Source organism: Lineus longissimus, chromosome 3 (genome assembly GCF_910592395.1).
Source record: "Lineus longissimus chromosome 3, tnLinLong1.2, whole genome shotgun sequence".
Taxonomy (NCBI): Eukaryota; Metazoa; Nemertea; class Pilidiophora; order Heteronemertea; family Lineidae; genus Lineus; species Lineus longissimus.
In genome coordinates, this window is record NC_088310.1 from 10,159,210 (window position 1) to 10,179,238 (window position 20,029).

At 39.6% G+C, this 20,029-nt stretch overlaps 1 protein-coding gene across 1 annotated transcript; it reads left to right on the forward strand.

Annotated features, from left to right (window-relative positions):
* Positions 1–121: 121 nt before the first annotated feature.
* Positions 122–17,776, forward strand: LOC135485705 (uncharacterized). Its single transcript, XM_064768099.1, has 9 exons — positions 122–197; positions 340–408; positions 7,515–7,751; positions 9,096–9,332; positions 10,397–10,471; positions 12,381–12,571; positions 13,920–14,198; positions 15,292–15,453; positions 17,532–17,776. Exons 2-9 carry the CDS (start codon positions 348–350, stop codon positions 17,694–17,696), a joined length of 1,407 nt encoding a protein of 468 aa, XP_064624169.1. The 5' UTR covers positions 122–197; positions 340–347; the 3' UTR covers positions 17,697–17,776.
* The last annotated feature ends 2,253 nt before the right edge of the window (positions 17,777–20,029 follow it).

Here is a 20,029-nt window from a genome sequence, read left to right on the forward strand (position 1 = left end):
TCGTTTTATGGTTTCAGTGGTGATAGCAGCTGTTCAACGAATATACATTCGATTGACGTCATTGCAATAATGCAGTCATTATTAATTCGTCTAATGCATTTTTAATTCATCAAATTTATTTGCCGTCCTATATAAGAGCCACGGATTGTACGCCAAATCGCCATTTACCTGAAGACTTTGAACCGACGGCGATATTGGTAAGTAAATTAAGTTAAGCTCTATGAATTTATGTGCAGCCTCCATCGTAACTTTGTGAGTTTTCCTCGACATGTTCGATGCCCCATCACGACAGATTCATTCCTAATCGGCAACGCTATAAGTCCTGAACCCGGTTGTTAGTTTCAGACATGGTAAAACTTCCCCTGATTCTCACCTTGATTGGGTTGATGCAGTTGGCTGTAACACAAGGTAAGACATCTTTCGACTTACTCGACCAAATATATTCGGGCTTACTGGACTTTGCGCAACGAAACGAAACGAAGCGAAATGGGGGAGCGACCATTATGTTTTTACCCCGGTACTCTAGCCTGAAAATTTGTTCGGACCTCGATCGAAGAAGGTACGACAAACAATTAATTAATCAAACCCTTATGAGGTTCATTCATTTGAAGTAGAGAGGGTAACGTACATTGTGTACACAAATCAAACACACACGCAGTGCTTGCATGCATTGCAGAGAACGACTTTTCAGTGATGACCCACACCCACCCAGGCAGCTGAGACACATGTCTTGTTGGACATACCTACCGATTTTTACTAAATAAAAGCATAACTTCATCACACTTTTCGGGATTGAAAATGTACTCACGTAAATTAACAAAATTATTGGAAGCTCAAATGTCTGAATGTAATGTATGCGCGTAATGTATACTCTCAGCAAGCGAATAGTTGTGATCGTCGGTTTTTGATACGAATCGTTTCCTGTATGGCCGTTACAAGCCGTTGTCTGAATATGATGTGAACCTGTTTACCGTTCAATGCTGCTCCCTGTGACGCTGTACCCGCAAATGTTAAATGAAAAAAATGCTGGATAATGACTTACACGGCTTGTTCGCATCGTAAACATAGTGGTACCCGCGTAAACTGTATTTGCGTTTGGCCTAATTTTACAACGATTACTCCCCATGTAACCACGATCTAGGATGGACAGGCTGTGTATTATGAATAGGAAAAGTCACCAAGGTACCGTTGCGTAGAATAGTTTTTTGGCGAAATATTGCGCAAAGTCCAGTAAGCCATATATTCGTACTAACGATGAAAAAAGTTATATACTTTTGATCTTGAATTACTCCCATGATAAATCATAAGTTTACCGAATTCCGGCCACATGTAGCTGATTTGTTTCCTGCTTGTTAGATTTCAGTATCTACATTATTTGTGTACTTTTTCGACACTTTAGCACGCAAACAGAACTAAGTGGTTGAAATGGGCTGTGGGACTCAAGCTACCAAACCACAGTGACAATTCGTCCCTAATTGTTTTGAATTTCTGTTGGCGGTGTATCATGGATGTCTTGATTCATCTGACATAAGGGACGGAAACTTCCATGTTACACAGAACATCAAAACGATCATTGCTGAGTTATTTCTTGGGTCTGAGAGTTTGATTTGAAACTAATGACTAATTAAACTTGCACGGCTGCAAAAGTGTCGAAATAATACAATGGCTATATATAGCACAAAAATAATGCCTGTAATGCACGAGGGCAGATCAATATGTTAGGACACTTTTTGCTGCCAAAGGAAAACCGGAAGATGCATTATGCTGAAATCTCAGCATATCGTTGATACAACTCTTTTGCAGCTTACATACATCCGTTCCTCGCACAGCTCGCCGTCTGACCCAGGCCTGATTTGAAAATTTTTCTGAGTCCAGTGAAGTTGTAAATTTTTACTTTAACAATAGCGGGTTCGAGACGGGCATTGATTACCTTTCGACTGGGATTATAGGCGTAATTTGATTATGATTGGTCTAACTATTCCCACACAATAGTAGCAGGATAATGATGACTCAATAGTATACATCGATAGATAGAGACTTGTGTGAAGCGTTTGTCCGATCAGAATTTTGAACTTGTTTCATGTGAATTATTGGTGATTATGAAATTATCGCTCTTGTACTCAGTATTTGCTGTTCCAGAGCCGTTGTACATGTACATGTACATTAATGGCCACGATGACGGATGAATCGATTCGTATCCCGAACCCAAGGCGACATTTCCATGCCTATCAATCAGCTCAAAAGATTCGATATTTAGATGATTACGTTCAGGCCCACCTTTCAGGGCATGCGTACGCGAGGACACTGTCACAAAACGCGCGTCGATATCGAATCTATCCACGGACATTCTGAAATTGGTTAGCAAACGAAAATGACCTCAGAAATACGTATACCCATTAAAACCTCTATTGCGGACACCCATGGGACTGGGCGTAGGTGTCCTTAACAGAGAGGTTATGCCATTATTGTCCAAAAATGATACTCATATGTAAGAAACAGGGGGGTCGTGAAGCCTGCATATTTCATATTTCATTTAGTTTGTTCAAAAAGTGATTCATGTGTATGAACACGGGGGTCGTGAAGCCTACATACATGTATTATATATTCAATTTAGTTGTAAATGTCAACTAATTCAAATAATTTGATGCCATTTATATGCGAACTTAAAATTACAATGTACTTTTCTGGCATTTCTAGTGGAGGCAATATTAATTTGCCAACACTGATATATGCAGGTTGTGTTCGCACGCTACATACTACATAGACAGCGTACATCCTTATAGTTGTATAGAAGCATTTGCCACACACCAAGCTTTATTCTTTGTAATTAGAGCACAAGGGGACAAACAATTCAATTGACTGCACTTAATGTTACAATATACAGTAGCTTGGCAATGTGATGCACAGTGAAGATAATTAAACAATACATTCGGTCTTAATTAGGAGAGCAACGGACATTCAATCACTCCAACATGTAATTAACTGAACTTAGTGTCTAATTATGTTCATCAATTACGCAAACTTCTCATCTGTTAGGTCTAACTCTAATCGACTACCTAAGTGAACACGGGAAGCCATTGTTTTTGTTTACTGTCCGTAATTGCGAGGTGATTGGACCAAAAAGTCACCATGGCCGTGTCCGCAATTCGGAGTAGAGAGGTATCCGCCCTACAGAGGTTTTGGTTAAAGCAAATGACTTAGAAAAAAAAATCGGGACTGAACGAACATGTCCGTAATGCGGAGGTGTCCGCCTGGCAGTGGTGTCCACAATGGGGGGGGGGGGGGTTCTAATGTATGTACATGTATATGCTAGTATATAGTTTTTTTATTTAAAACTACCAATGTGGACAATTACACGTACAAAAATAGAAACTCAGGGCTATTGCTTAAAAGCATTAGCAGCCCTGGACAAAAGTAAAATGACAAATTTACATTGGCTTGAAGAGAAGCATAGAGGAGTGGAGCTCTGAGTGAGATCGACGACAAGTTGCAGGAAAGCAAAGAACGGAAAGGGCCAGACACCAAAGAAAAGAAAAAGAATAAAAAAGAAGGCTAATTTACATTCACAATAGTGCCAATATTGTTGATAAACTTGCTGACCCTAACCATAGCCTGGATATTACTGGCTTTTGTGAAATTACCCAAACCACAGAGTAAGGCCTGCGACCTGTCCTCAATGTCTCAATTTTTTTCTGAGAAAGTGACATCCAATCAAGGGATTTATAAACTTGATTACCAGCAGTGCCTTGAATACAACCGCTGACTATCAGGCCAGCCCTATAATGAATCTGGTCAAGTCTAGACAGTGTACTAACCCTTGCTGAGTCAAATATTACGGCTCCATATTCCAAATGGGGGAGGAGAAATGAGAAATAGAGCCTCTCCAAGTGCCGAGACTTAAGTTTTAGTTTTAGGGCCTTCAGAGTATTTAACAGAGTGTTGCACTTGACTATAACGTTTGTGAGATGTTCCTTAAAGGTCAGACAACTATCTAAGATAAAGCCTATTGGTGTTTGTACAAAATAAATTTGGATATTCCTCCTTGGCGAATGAAAAATAACCTCTTTACTCTTTTCAGCTTTGAAATTGAGTTTCCAACTTTGAGACCAAGCAGTTAATCTGTCAAGGTCACTTTGTAGCAGGTTTTGAGATGTAGCTGGGTTTACCTCGGGGTCTACCTTTAAAAACAGTACCGTCGTCAGCATACAAATACAGAAGACAATTGTGAATTACTTTAGCAAGATCATTTATGTAGATAAGAAAAAAGAGGGAAGCCAGTATTGACGCTTGCAGAACTCCTGAGTTTATATAACATTTCTAAGAAACATCCGAGAAGGAATTGTTTACTCGCGCCTTGATAGTGCGTGCGATCTTTCAAATAATTTTGTAAAATATCCAAAACTCTGCCCCTAATGCCATAGCAAAACACTTTTTTCCCCAGAAGGAAATGGCACCATATCAAATGCACCAGAAATATCGAGAAAGGTTCCTCTTGTGATGTGTCTAGATTCGTTATTCATTAACAATTTATGAACAATATCAGACAGTTGCTTCTGTATGTCATGACCAGGAAGGAAACCGGACTGGCGTTCATACAGTAGATTATTAACCTGTAGGTGATGAAGAATGTCTTCATATAAAGCTCGCTCAAATAATTTTGAGATGGCATATAACAGAGTTGCAGGCCTATAATTATCATCACAGTTTTTGAATCCTTTATTCTTATACATTGGGATGACTACATACCAAGTTTCCAACAGGTAGAAAAATGCCCTGAATCCACAAGTATATTGAATAATCTACAGAGGGGTGTATACAGGGAGGTAGCAACTAATTTGAGCATTTTATTAGACAATCCATCTTCACCACCTTGTTTGGATACATCTAGATTTAAGATCATTTTCCTGACTCAATCTGGAGTTATCCTAATTAGGTCTATAACAGCTTCAGTCTGATTATCAATGGCGGGAATCATTGATTCAGCAAAATGATGGTGAAACTTAGAGGCGGACTTAAACAGAAAGTGGTTACTTTTTATTCCTATCACAATCAGTTACAACATTGGCGATTTGCAGGGTGCAGGGTATCCCATTGTTGTAATTTTTACATAATACCTATGAGGAGCACCCTATAAATGGGCGACTGGCTGATGCAGATGGACCAGTCATTCAGGAATTACAAGTATCAGGCTGCTGAAAATTTCAGGGAAGACACAATGTTTTCTCTTATACCAATATGAAACGGACATGACTTCTTGATGTATAAAGTGGCTAACAACAAACCCTTGTCATTGTTGTTCAAGTGTCATGAATAGGAAATTACCCATAGTGTATTTCCTACGAACCACGTCCTTCTGATCTCATGAAACTGATCCTGCCTGGGGACATCGTTCATGAGATTATTGTCACAATTGACTGCTTATAATTCAAGCAGCCTAATTTTGATGCCATAAAACCCCATAATAAAGTCGCCGCTTCGCTTCATGCCTGCTCTGGTCCATTATGTCACCCAAAATATACACCCACCTTTAAAGAAACAAAAGAGACATTGTACTTGGTCAATGGTTTTATAATTCTGGCTCTCCTTCGGCAAACAAAATGCAAATCCTCATCGTCACTAAACTGATGATCATCCACCCAATCGAACCTCGAGAGGTCTTGAAAATAGCCAGCTTGTCTTGGGAGAGGATCAGTGCTGATGCTGTGCGCACTGCTTTTAGAGTTGGAGATAACCGTCTGCTCAATTATTGACGACAATGAAGGTCAACAAGTAGAATTTGGACAATTTAGCTGCAATTTAACAGAATGGCAAGGAAGATGATTTACATTTTTTAAATGAAGAGCCAGATTTTCAAGAATAAACAAAATTGTTCTTTGCTTCATCAGATAAAATGTACCCTTATCCCGGTGAAAGGAATCGCAAGTTGACATTGAAATTATGCATCTGCCTTCTCTTCATCTACGTAGCAACATTTCATCCGTCATAAGCATCGTTTGCAACGCACTTCCCACTTCTAAGGGCAGCTTTGATTTTGCGTTTGTGAGTGCTGCAGGATTTTTAGGTGAACATGGATAGTCCGCTATACTAACTAAACAGCCCAATATTTTGAAGCTTTGACAACACATGTAACATGTTTCAACATTGCTCGCAAACGCCAGGTAACCTCCTGGACTGACATAACTGAGTATCCCGTAAACGCGCAAGTCGGTTAATCGGTCGGATCATCGATGTGTATTGTTGGAGTAAAATGGACATCATCGCTATGGACACCTTCGCTGGACTGGAAGAAAATATTTTAAATCAGGCCTGGTTCAGACGGCGAGCTATGTGAGGAACTACTGTATACAAGTCTGTGTTGTATCGTTATCCGTTAACTGTTAAAGGGCAATTGATATGACCAAAAACAGGTAGTGCTTTTTTGTCAACATTTGGCCTTTTTGACAACATATACTTGTTATACAAACTTCCAGAATTATAAAGTCACTACTACATTTTCTTTGAAAACATATTTATCAACATACCAGAGCACATTTCTTTTGAAAATTACAGAAATAATACAATATTTTAACGTAGTCTTATCAACGTTAAAAAAGGACAAGCCTCCCGTTTTGTGACCGGAATGAATTTTAGCAGAATTCCACCAAATTTACCACCAGAATGAAACGTGAGACATTTAAAAATAACTGGGAATAGATAGCCAGCAGTTGAATCTATATCCTTTATTGCATAACGCGCATTCGACCCATTTTAGGCTAAAATGTTATTAGAATGGCGATTGGCGTCTTGGCAGAATCGACCAGAATTCACGACATTGCAAACGTGTCATCAATATTATATTGTATAACAATGGTGCACCTGGTAAGCCCAAGTGACCGATATTTACACAACTTATAGACATGATAGATGATTGTTTTACTCATCGATAACTCTTTGCCTTTTGTTTTATTATATTTATTATTATATTATTATATTTTATGACCTACGTCATGATAAAAACAGCAAATTCAGTTGCATGTACCGACTTCTTTTAAACAGGCTGCAATTCCAGTAATTGCAGAAGTTTGAAGACAATTTTACAAACATGTGCTCTTGACAGATGCATATTTTTAGTAAACGTGTTGTCAAAAGTCTGTGATAATCCCTTTTAATTGAATGCCCTGTTGTCAAGACTTATTGATCCGCCCTCGTACTACCACCCTCGTAAGACCGGAAGAAGGAGATCATGGAGTCTGAAAAAAAAGTCGATGGGCGCCCATAAAATAAGAAAGTGGTGAATTTTAGATTTAATTTACCCCAGCTCATGGTTAGTGCTTAAATTCCAAAGATTAATTCGAATAAGTGATGCGGCGGGGACGGTCGTTTCTCTGCACTTCCCCTTGATCCATGCACCCTGGAGTTTTGTACATAGTGGTAACCCGGGCCACTGACTATGTCTCACAATACATGTACTGTCACACCGGCAGTATCCGATAACTGGATTCATCAGACTAACAGTCGTTACCGTGTTCTTTTAGCCAACATCTACCAAGAATTTGCCTGTGCAAATGACCTCGGCTATCGTCCTGGCGACTGTTCAGGAAATGACATTGGCTTTCAAGAGTTGAACCTGCAGGCCTGCAGTGACAAGTGTAAAGCAACCAGCTCCTGCGCGGCCTTCCTGTGGAATGACGTTGGTCACTGCTACATGAAAAGTAAAAGCTGCTCAACTACAAGCACTGGGAATTCACGGAATCATTTCTTTGATAAGAATCGTAAGTTATGCATTGTATCTTTATTACCACTGTGTTTAGCTTTCCATTGAACAGCCGTGCTCGGAAGTTTACATACACGTAAAAATTCTGAATAAAATCTTCAATTCTTACCAGAACTACTTCATTTAATAAAGCGTGTATGCCATACCTGTTTTCTTGGATGACATGCATTGCATGAAAATATCATGAAAATATCCCGATAACAAATTGTCACGAACAAATTTTCCTTTTAAATCCTGCAGTTATCAATATTCAGATAAAAGAAAATCATACTCGATATTGAAATCCATTCTTTGACTTTCTGAAAAAAATATGTCTACTCTGAATCTCAAAAATTCAAAGTGTGTCCAATTTCACGGCAACACAGAAGTTTTCTGAACGTGTAGATTCCGCTACCATGACGACGTCAAACGTGAACACAAATGATCACGAAAGATTGTGCCATTTTAAAGGGCATCAAAAGAAACAAAATCTCGTGAAAATCCCAGATGTTTGATATTTTGCGATGTCGATCAGAAAGAGCTGGACAGATTTTTTTTCTTCAAATGTTTTACACAGAAAGTCATTCTTAACTTCACAGATTTCTAAGAATAGACCAGAGTACGATTCAGCTCTACATTTCAAGATTATCAACTGCATTATCTGAAGAGTTAGCTATTTTGATATTGTGACATTTTCATAATGTTTTGCGCGCAATGCCAATTTTTGCATGTTACCATTAAACAGGTTACCAAAGAAAGGTAGTTTTGGTGAGAGATCAACAACTTGTCCACTTTAGTTCATTAATTATATTTCAATAACCTCGAGTATTCTGAAATTGAACAATTTACACTATTATATCAAAACGCGTATTTTGTTTATGATGGAAGGTGTATTATACCATGATTAATTATATCGCCATGTTTATTGAAATCTAAATGTAGCCTTCAAACACGATTATCTTTCAGAAGTTCACCCAAAGTAATTGTTGTATTTTGAACATGGCATATTCATGCAATTCGCCCCTTGAGAAACAAAATATATATCGCAAGTGACATTCGGGAAATCGTTAATCGACTATGAATAAAAACCAATCGCACCGAGCCAATCTCTGGAGCCTTATTATCTTCAAGAAAAACAGGACGTCATCAAATTTGTTTACCAAACAAAGACATGATAATATTGATAATATTTTCATAATATTCAACTCCTAATTGGTATCAGTTGCCTCTCTGCACTTCACCTTGATCCGCCCTGGAGTCTTATTTAATGATAACCTGGCGACTGACTATGTCTCACAATCCTGCCACACCGGCGCTATAAATTAACTGGATTCAACGGACAGTCGCTACTGTGTACTTTCAGCCTCCACCTACCAAACGTTTGCCTGTGCAAATGGCCTTGGCTATCGTCCTGGCGACTGTCCAGGAAATGACATTGGCTTTCAAGCGTTGAACCTGCAGGCCTGCAGTGACAAGTGTAAGGCAACCAGCTCCTGCGCGGCCTTCCTGTGGAATGAAGTCGGTCACTGCTACATGAAAAGTAAAAGCTGCTCAACTACAAGCACTGGGAATTCAAAAAATCATTTCTTTGATAAGCTGGGTAAGTTTTTCATTTTATCAAATTATCAAATTGTGTTAAGTCTAGGCTACCATGGAACAGTCGTGCCCGGAAGTTTACATACACTTTATAAAGGACCATTTGTATTATAAAGTGCAATAACACCAAGCCGGCGGCTGCCCAGTCACCTCCTATTCTACACATCAAGTAGTTTCCATCAACAAATTGCACAAAAAAGGAAAAAAAAGTCTGACTGAATTGTCACGCTTTTCCGATATTGACTCCGATTCGACCCGCGTTAGCTCTACATGCATCGATCCTTTCCACGTGGAATGATGCACTTGAGCCACGGATGAACCCTGTGACGTTTGGTGCAACTTATTTTCATTAGAACTCAAAAGTCATGGAACTTCTTACTTTTTGAACTCGGGAGTTAAAAAAAGATATTTTAAGACTTGCTTAGAGAAGTTTTATTCTGACAGAATGGATCGTCTGAATGTTGACAACATCCGCAATGCGCTTGGTGTAGTGGCGCATTGCGCTGTAGTGTAGTGGCGCATACACTACACTACAATTACAATTCCATTTTCCGCAGCTCCTTCCATCATAGATCGACATCTATCAAAATAAAGCTGGACAGTCATCGGCGCATTGAGATATTTCAACTTCAAAAGCAATTATTTAAGAAGTCCAATTTTGACCCTCAAAACAGTGACCGTTCCAGAGGCCGTAGAAAAATAAAAGTTTGTTATAAAAAAAAGTTCGTTACCTAGAATTTCAGGATTTTTCTATATACCCATTGGCCAATCACCCAAAAAATCAGGCAAATCTGAGACGGTCATATATCATCCAATGTCTGCTTCTTATAAAAACTGGCTCCTAATCGGCCTGCAATTCTACGGCAACTCGCCTCTCCATTTCACCTGCCACGATGGATACCGGCGAGTCTTTTGTGCCCAGTAACTAGAATTTTAATTCTAGTTACTGGGCAAAAGAGAAATCACCACTTTTAATTTTAATTCTAGTTACTGGGCAAAAGAGAAATCACCACTTTAACATTGGCAACACTGGTCTGACACGTATTTGTTTCTTTTTCAACATTTAAGAGAGGTGCAACGGCTATGAGGGACTTTGCAAACTCAGGTTTGACAAAGTAACATTTCCTGGAACTCACAACTCAGGTAAGTCACTTGAAAAAAAAGTGGGGCAAATAGTGTCCAAGGATCATGAAGACGCGTTTTTCGTCGCCATTCGAATATGCACCAATACATATTGAAACTATCAAATGTGGATAGACGTTGTGATATTGTCACTAAATGTAAGTAGTTTTTTTCTTGGCAACACCATCAAAGTGCGCCTTGGTTTGCTATTTAACGACCAATGAATGGGATAAAGGAGACATGAATGTATTTATAAATATATTTTGTATAAAACATTATAAACACACATTTCTGTATTCATGATATCTATATATTGGCGCTATCCATAAGGAATAGAATTTCCGAATTCGAGATTTCAAATTCTGATAAATGAAATTTACAGCATCGAAATCAGCAAACAAAACAAACCATTGTCTTTCGAAGCTAACCTTAATAAGTCGAAGAAATCAATAGAGTGATACGTTGGCGTTGACTAATTCAGCTAAAGTCCCGAATGGTTTTGTCAAATAATCTTTGCAAACCCAATTATCATCCGATTGGTTATTTTTTGTCTCTCCCCGCTTTCTGAAAATGTTGGTAGATATTGCATTATCGTTTACCATCACTCCGTGTGTCAGTCAGTCCGTAAGTGGTATTTCCTCCTCGACCGTTTGGCGGTAAACTTAACTAAAGTAAACTTAGGTACATGTTTGGTACCCCCCCCCCCCCCCCCCACTGATGTGCAAAACACCCTTAAAATTTCGACCCGACTTCGTCTCTTGCCACCAGGCGGGGGGGGGGGGGTATGTGAAAACAAACTAGGTGCCATATTTCGATTATAAGTGGTTCATTTTCAATAAAAAGTACTCCTTACAAGGATACATCACATATCGCATAGGATTTCTGACTTGACCTACTTTTCAAGGTCAAAGAGGTCAAATGGCGTAAATTGGCCGTAAGGGCGGGACTATGGCACATTTCTTTCCGCTAAAGCTATGAACTTTAAACTTGGTACACATGACCACCCTATGTCAGATAACCCCTGACGCCCAATTGCGGTCCGATTTGATTTTCAACTTGACCACCAGGGGGCCAAAACTGAAAAGTGCAATATCTCGCTTATCGGTAACTAATGTTTTCGATGATATTTTTATGGTAGGTACTCCAAGCAAGGATACATCATACGTTAAATTGGTTTTTAATTTGACCTACTTTTCACGATCATAGAAGTCAAATGGCGTAAATTGGTCGTTAGACTCTTAAAACTATGGCACGTTTCTTGACTGCAGTGACCATTGATCTCACATTTGATACACTTGTACCCAATCTAGTCAGGTCATCAGGGCCGAAAGTTCAGTTCGATTGATTCATCACTTGGCCATCAGGCGGCCAAATTCGTGAGAAAAGAAACCTAAAATGTGGTTATTGCCTATCTACTTGCCTGATTGCCACAAATCTCATCGGTACATCTTATCACCATTAGATATGTGTCACATGTGTTTTTGATTTCGCCCCTACTTTTCAAGGTCACAGAGGTTAATTGGCATAACATTTCCATTTGGCTATATACTTCTAGCACGTTTCTTAACCAGCATGAATTGTCCACTAAATATCTATACGGTGAGGAGAGTGGCTTCTGGCGGTTTCATTGTTTTTATTTTCATTGTATATCACATCACACTCAAATTCATCACTCTCAAATGCTGAAGTCTCTGAACATTAATCTCAACTTCACCACATACACATTCTTAACATCAAACACCTTCACCATCACACCATTACAACTCGCCCATTCTAAAATTATCCATCTCAACCTTCCTGCCTATCAAATGCTGGGAGGTAAACATTTCTAGTTCGGCTTCCTTTCGAAATAACATCTAACCTGTCTATAGATTTGGGTGAACCAGGTCTGACTATGGACAGAGATCTACCTATTTTTCTTATTTTACAGGGGCGAATAGGGTCATGAAGTATGGTGGTTGGCCATATTTTCCCGCTTTGTCCTGTATGTATAGGAACCAAGATTACACTTTCACAGGCCAATTGGATTTTGGAATACGCTTTTTTGACATTGACACTCGTAACAAGGGAGATACCGCTTACACGAGTCACAACACAGCTTACGGACGAAAATTATGGGAGGCAAGTGCAAATTTGAAATACAGGTCGTGACTCAGTGAATTCCACATTTAAGGTGCATGCTCTGAGAAAGCCGTTAGACAAAATGTAGTCAGCCTAAAAGGCTGCTCAATGAGAAGATACTGTACTTCTGATCGGAGTGATAGGCCGAAAGAGTTGTCGTGCAATTTCCACAGGCATATATTGGCTTTCGCTTGTGATGATGCCCAAACCGTTGAGGTTTAGGAATCATCACCCCGGCCCTTCTCTGCGTACCAAAGGCTTTAATGATCACCTGCCTTGCAAATGTTTTCATGAATATATGTACCTTTTAGGCATAACAATCGCCGCATATACTGCCTCCAAAAGGATTCAATGACCCGGGTCCATGAGGTTCTTCGTCGTCCGAATCCAAAAACTGTTCGTCTTTTGGTTGCGTTTATTACGTTGTCCACAACATAGTTTAGCTGATGAATCACGATTATAGAAATTGATTTCATGCGGAAGAAGACGGCGAGACATGCTGTCTTAGTTACTTGTGTAGGGCTGGTTGAACGGCTGCTATAAAAATGCAATGTCTTAAAGAATTCTCGAAACTGAGAAGAATGCCTTGAGAAGATCGCTCAGGCACGGACATACTGATTTCTATAAATCCGTGGTTGAGGTGAACCCTGGGTCAACCCAGATGGCACGAAATCCCAGAAGTCTATAATTTGAACATGAGCTCATTGTAAGTTACGTTTAAAAAAAAAGATTATTATTTTAAAAGGCCCCTTCCATTTTTGTTTTATGTTAAGCACCAAATCGCGGGTTAATTTCCTACAATTATTGTCAGACTTGTCATTGGTAACGGCTCTCTCGTTGGTAACACATGCATAGAAGGCGATGAGGGGTAGACCGAAGGATAACCGGAGCCGATACACGGGGAAGGTTAAAACAAGGAAAGGCTTTACATGGGTCTTGGAAGATTGCCGAAAAAAAGGAATTGCGATAGTTTGCCCATTTATTTGGCATTTTAAAAAATTCAGGCCTAGCCCGATACACGGTCTTTTGTCTTTAAACATCGTCCACTTGCACTTAAGCCTAAATTCCCTTTGTTCCACTGTCTTATCAAAGGCTTATCAGGGCAAATCATGATAACGTGAGGCCCAAAAAAGCATGAACAAATAAACGCAATGGGAGTGGATGACCTTGATGGAAGCTCTACGTGCACGAGCCGCCTGACAATGCCTGAGGCACCCATGGTCCCAAGTGAGTAATCAAGGACTGGTGCTGACAAGCTTTCTTACGCTGCAGTACGTTGATTATAAGTGGAAACACAAATAATGGCCATCGGGAGCATTCTGTTGATAAGAGAAAAAAATCATTTCAGGTTATACGAGACATTGACAACTGGTTGAATGATCCATCGCACAGGAACGAGGTTATTGCCATGCGATTCCACGACACCACAATGCCCTCCGGCTTCGACAGGTTCAAACCCATCTTCAGAGACTACTTTACTGGAGCAAACGGGAAGGTCGGCACCAATGCGATGACGAGTTGGCCGACTCTCGGAGAAGCAGTGGCACAAAATAAGCGCGTGTTCATTTTTATGGTGGACAAGCTTTGTGACAGCAACTGTCGGAGGTCTTACCCCTACATTCGCCCGGTAGGTAGCGCATTTGTCAATGACCTACAACATTTTAGTGACCAACAAATTGTATTAACATGTATCCCACCGAACAACCAACATGACCATCAACGAATTTCTTTTCGAGAATCCATTAGCCACCGTTGGGAAAACATGTTGTTTAATTTCTCCTCACCAAAAATTATCGAGCTTAATTAACTTGCTCGATGACACAAAAATCAGAATATTAGTATTTGGCAATGGTGGATTTAGGGGTTGCGCATGATGAGCGGGCAACTCCCCTTTTTGTCGTAGTGGGATGGTTTTTCTGGGCGCCCATCCCAAGGAAGCAAACAACTACTTAATGTGTTTTAGCCCTCCATGCAGATTCCGAGAAAACGCATATTTGGCGCTCAAAATTGCCAAATGCTTCTTAAGGAGGGCTTCAAGACCCGCTCGTTTCCAAGATCACAATCGGCCCTCTCTAGGTGGAATTGCACCCCCTCCCCTCCCTGACTTTCTGGATCCGCAGCTATTATTTTGTCCATATTCTTTCTGGGACAATTATGTATAAAACTTCCTTGCTCTCATGAAAACCGTGGCAAATCATAACTTGGCTGTTCTATATTTTTTATTGATGTTCAAGCAATGTTTTAAATTGCAATATGTAAGAATGGCAATTTGCAATGCGATACATTACAATAAATTGTTTAAATTATAATATTCTTTTATATAGCGTCACTTAAAAAGGAATTGTCAATGGAAATATAAGTCGTATCTAATAGAAAACTTACAGCAAAACTGTTTACTAAAACTTATTTTACCTCACTGTTAAAAGCATTCAGGCCTAGCCCACTGCACGGTCTATTGTTTTTGAACATAGCCCGCTCGCACCTAGGGCTAAATTCGCATTGAACAGTCCATCGAAGGGTCATCAGAACAAATCTTGATAACATCGACTCCACGAAACAGCTTTCAGGGTGGTGGACAGGCTTAAACCAGCGAAGGCAAATACACCTAACGTTATTAGAATAAAAATTAATTATAAAAAGCCTCCGTAAATTTTCTTAATTAGATACAAATTCAATTTGAGTGTCATCATTTAAAAATAGTTTTTTTTTCTCTCTTTCAGGATAGTTTATACGACGACACATGGTTAGATCTCAAGGTGACGTCATCATGTAGTAGCATGCCAGAAGATACAAGAAAAAAGTGTGCAAGCGCGACAAGAGATTTGGTCATTGTCTCAGCATTTGCCTCCTTAGGCCTGTGTGTCAGTGACATGCAGAAGTTGGTAGGTTACACGATTACTTGAGGCACTGAATAGGCTACTGTAGCCCTACAAGCCTTACCTAGCTAGTTTTGAGAAAAATCAAGCTGACTATATTTGATTCCTGCAAAATGACACACATTGTGAGATTGATCTGTCCCGCTATTGATCGAACCTCCACCTATCATAATATTCTACCCAACAATTGCGACCAAATTCTGTTGTCGTGATAATTGAGTAGCTTACTTCACATGAAACTAAAGTTCTCGCCAAGCACGTAAACCGGATGTAAGGACTTTAATCATGAGAATTTCCAATGATCAGAGCAGTAAGTATTAGCTCATCTATTGATTCCTAGGTGGCCGAACCTGCTTTCTTCAGTCCTGAACCAGGATGCAAATTTTCGAGCCCATTTGTTTTTTTTGGTTACTATGTCAATGAATCTGGTTTTGGAGCAACAATTTTTGTGAGAACTCTGTATTTGTGAAGTAAGCACCTTACTTCACGACAAGATCATTTTTACTATGCCCCCGAAATGCTGTCACGGATTCAAAAACACGTTATCACATGCTTATGGGTCATTCAAATTCACTGAAACTTATTTTCAAAAGGTGAAACACACACGCTGGGGGTAAATGGACAACTGCACACTTTGAAATATTGAGTCTTAATTTGTTGGTATTAACAGGGTCTTTCAAATAAAGAGTCAGGTTACGGCAAGTTTCCTTTGATCCCACAGCTCTCTCAGGCAATTTACTGGAAGCCACGATGAAGCCCTTTTTAATTCAGCTACAAACTGAGCTGAGGTGTAAAACAATGATGGAATGATCAAAATCCAACGAAAAATATTTATTCTGCACATGAGGTACACATATGATTTATCGGGTTACAAATACATGCAGTATAAATTATCACTCTCATCTGTTTGCAATTTGTTATCAAAAATCCATAATCCGGTTGTAATCAATGGCAACATAATAGTGTAAATTGTTTCTTATGAGGGGACTCAAAAATTGATGTACACATCATAAATGTTTATAAGGTTTAAGCCAAACAGCGTGTTTAACAAAGGAACCATGTGATACCCTTAGATGGTCCACTAAGCACCGACAACATACTAAACTGCCAACTACAAAAATATGTGATGATGTGGAGTAGAAAAACGCTTTTCTAAAATTATTCTCAAACCAGTGCCATCACTTCTCCTCAAAACTGTCGAAAACCAAAATGCGAAACATGTCGTTTTTCATATAAATGTTATCTTTGACATTATATCTGAATAGTTTTATAGATATCAGTGACTTTGAAGCAGGCGTTTGCTTTAAAACGGGGTGTTTGTAACGGCCATGTTCAGCTGATCAAAGAATTGTTCAAAGTCCAGTTGTGCAGAATTGTCTTGGGTGTACCACGTGACCCGAGACAGCTCTGTCCCAACGCGCGTCTTTCGGAATTGTCGGTTGCTTTGATGTTGAAACCACGTATTTTCCTAGTTGCCTGACTCTTTATTTGAAAGACTCTGGTATTTATAAGTGTTGAAGATATTTTCAGAAATCTACAATTTTAAAGCATTATCCATTTTTTTGGGGGGGGGGGGGCGTGTCTAGTCAAAACATGTGTTTTGCACACTTTCGAAAATGTATTTACCAACCATTCCTTTCATTATCGCGCACATTCAACAGACCGCTATTTTCAGCTGAGGCCTTTTAAATTCTTGACGCGAATCCGATGTTGTCCACAATCATGTCTCCAGCAGTGTCAGTTACAAAATATTATTTTCTGAAGCTGGGGGCGCACAGTAGTAACTACCTGCGAGATCGTGCCTCAGAGGTATTCAAGATCATTTATTCATCACGTTCAATAGGTATTTTGTGGTTGTATTATCGTGTCGTCGCCCAAGACGGTAGGCGACCTAATGCCAATGACACTGACGCAAAGAAAAAATCGTTGGTTTTTTTCAATAACAAACGCAGAATTGCTGTACCAAGGCTAGATTAGAAAATACCAATGCGACATGATCTCGCCCAGATTTACCTCTGTGCATGTGCTCCCAGCGTTCGCGCCTTACCTTGTTTGAATGTTTTTTGCTTTTTTATTTACTTCAGTGTAACAAGTACATCAAGCCCAGTGCCATGGACTGTTACAACGAACGGAAGAAGCGAGGCCAGACGGTGAACTTCCTGGTGGCAGATTATGTCAACCAAGCCAAGACCGATGAAAACGTCGTCACAGTCTCTAATGAATTAAATAAGCTCAATATGGGACTCTAAGTTCAGTAAAATCTCGATTTTTTTCATTGTTCATCAGTGTAAGAATCTCTTGAAACTTTCAAATAAAAGTTTTGACTCTATATGTGTTTTAAAATGTTTTACTGCACCTACCCAACCCCAACATTAACTGTCATTGGACACATCAATTAATCTGTAGTACAGCGGTTGCCCACCTTTCAGAACGGATGACCGAATGTACGATTCAGCCCAGAGACTGAATTCAGCTATCTAGCGATAGCTCCGTGTAAATTAATACGTATTTTGTCCATGAATTGATTGATGTGTTCGAAAGCGTTCTCCAGCTTCGATAAATGAGTGCAGCGGTCAGACTCTGACAAATTCACAACCTGCTTTTTCATGGTACACCTCTTAAGACTCTGTCGGCCGATCGGGTGGGATAATAGAGAGGATGCATACTATTACGACTCCCACTCCGACTTAAACTGAGTTTGAAGCTGACAGTCATTTAGTGAAATCTTCAATTTAACTGAATTGTTGAACGCTTTCAAATTGATAAATTACCTGTATCTGCACAATCATTTTTGAAATTCCAAATTGGACCTGTGCATAAAACAGATATAATGAAGTCGTCATTCAAGTCATAGGCAATCACTACGACTTGGAATACGACTTCATAATTTCCTCTTTATGGACAGGTCCGATCTGGAATTTTGATGTACACGGAGTTGATCAATATGAAAACGTTCGTCATTTAATTTAAATCGAAGTTTTCACTAGATGACAGTAATTCACTCTTGAAGTCTGAGTAGGAGTCGTAAATGATGCACAACCTCTCCAATCCGGACAAGTCTGCGACCTGTCGTTGGCTGTCTTCAGCGGTCGCACGACCCAGTCTTGCAAAAATTGGTCCACTCTTATGAGACTGAGTCGTCGTCAGTCATGTAGTGCAAACATCCTTGCAAAGCGACCCGATCGTCGGGTCATGAGGTCTTTGAAGGGTTGCGACGCGATTCACTTGCGATAGCCAATCAGTACTTTTCACTTCGTTACATGATTACAGTAATCATGGCAGACTTCTCGACTGATGAACGTGAAGACCGTCCCATTGAACTTTAGCGAGTTTCAGTTGGCTGATGCAATCGTATGGTGAGGACGCTCGTCGCACTACGTATTTATCGCAAGACTGCATGCCCGGACGACGAGACTGTCGGGTCGCAACATGCAGAATCATATAATGTGGCCAGGCCTTTAGATATTGAGGGCATTGTCGTTGGATGCTCTTCAACATTGTTCAATCGGGATGGACAATGGGTGAGCGACACCAATTTCTCTGATGGGCATGTTACCTTGGTATTGATTCCATAGGAAGATAAAATGGGAGAAAATGAACCTCCTTTTTGCCTATTAGTTCAGTTCTATCGGCAATTGAGCTATGAATACACCAAAGCTTGCCTGGACCTTGTAATGCTACTTCGTCTGAGGCTGAGACGCTAATTTCACGAAGCTGGATCAATGGAAACGCCCCTGAGATAATTTTCGAGACTTGGAGTTCGGGGGGGGGGGGGGGTAAAACATCCTAGCAAATAAATATCCAATGCTGACGTAATCATAGTAATATTTCTGCATAGAATAGCTTCATTCAAGAACATAAACTATTCATATGGTTTAACAATGAAGTTCCGATCATTTAACCATTACAAATTTCAAAAAGTTTACATTTTCATAAATTACCACTATATCAGCATTTTTCATAATTTATAATTTAGTTTTTTAATTTCTGGAAAAAGTTTCTATGGATATTGGTAGACAAAAACCTTTACAAAATTTTAGACCCAGCTTTTTACGCATGAGGGAATAGGGGCAATTTGCATAAAACATCTTAAAACTGCCTCGCGTGAAAAGGGATGGCATTCAAATTGGATTAAAGACCATGGCAAGGTAGACTAGGCGCATTTGCTTGGTTTTTCACAAAGTTTCCAGGTTACATCACTAACTCTTTTGCCTCCATGTCAGTTTCATTTCTTTAAATGCCATTCCGGCCTTTGCGGTGCAAACCAATTTTTACTTGGTTAAGGCAATTTGCCCTTGCTCGCTCATGCGTGAAAAGCTGTGTCTAAAACTTTGTAAAGGTATGTATTACACCCCTCCTACCTATATCCATTGAAACATTTTCCAAAAGTTAAGAAAATAAATTATAAATTATAAAAAATGCTAATATGGGGCAATTTATCAAAATGTACACAGCCATATGATTCATCATGATCATCCAGGTGTGCCTGGGATGCATGTGAAGGAACCGAACTCATCCATAAAATATACATATCAAAATTAATTAGCTTATCTAAATTCTGTCTGCCAGACTTGCCAGGTGT

Coding starts and splice junctions, on each gene's coding strand:
- LOC135485705 (XM_064768099.1), top strand. CDS start 348: ATGGTAAAACTTCCCCTGATTCTCACCTTGATTGGGTTGATGCAGTTG. Junction 10,472..12,380: donor TCCTGGAACTCACAACTCAG/GTAAGTCACTTG, acceptor CTTATTTTACAG/GGGCGAATAGGGTCATGAAG. Junction 12,572..13,919: donor ACGGACGAAAATTATGGGAG/GCAAGTGCAAAT, acceptor AAATCATTTCAG/GTTATACGAGACATTGACAA.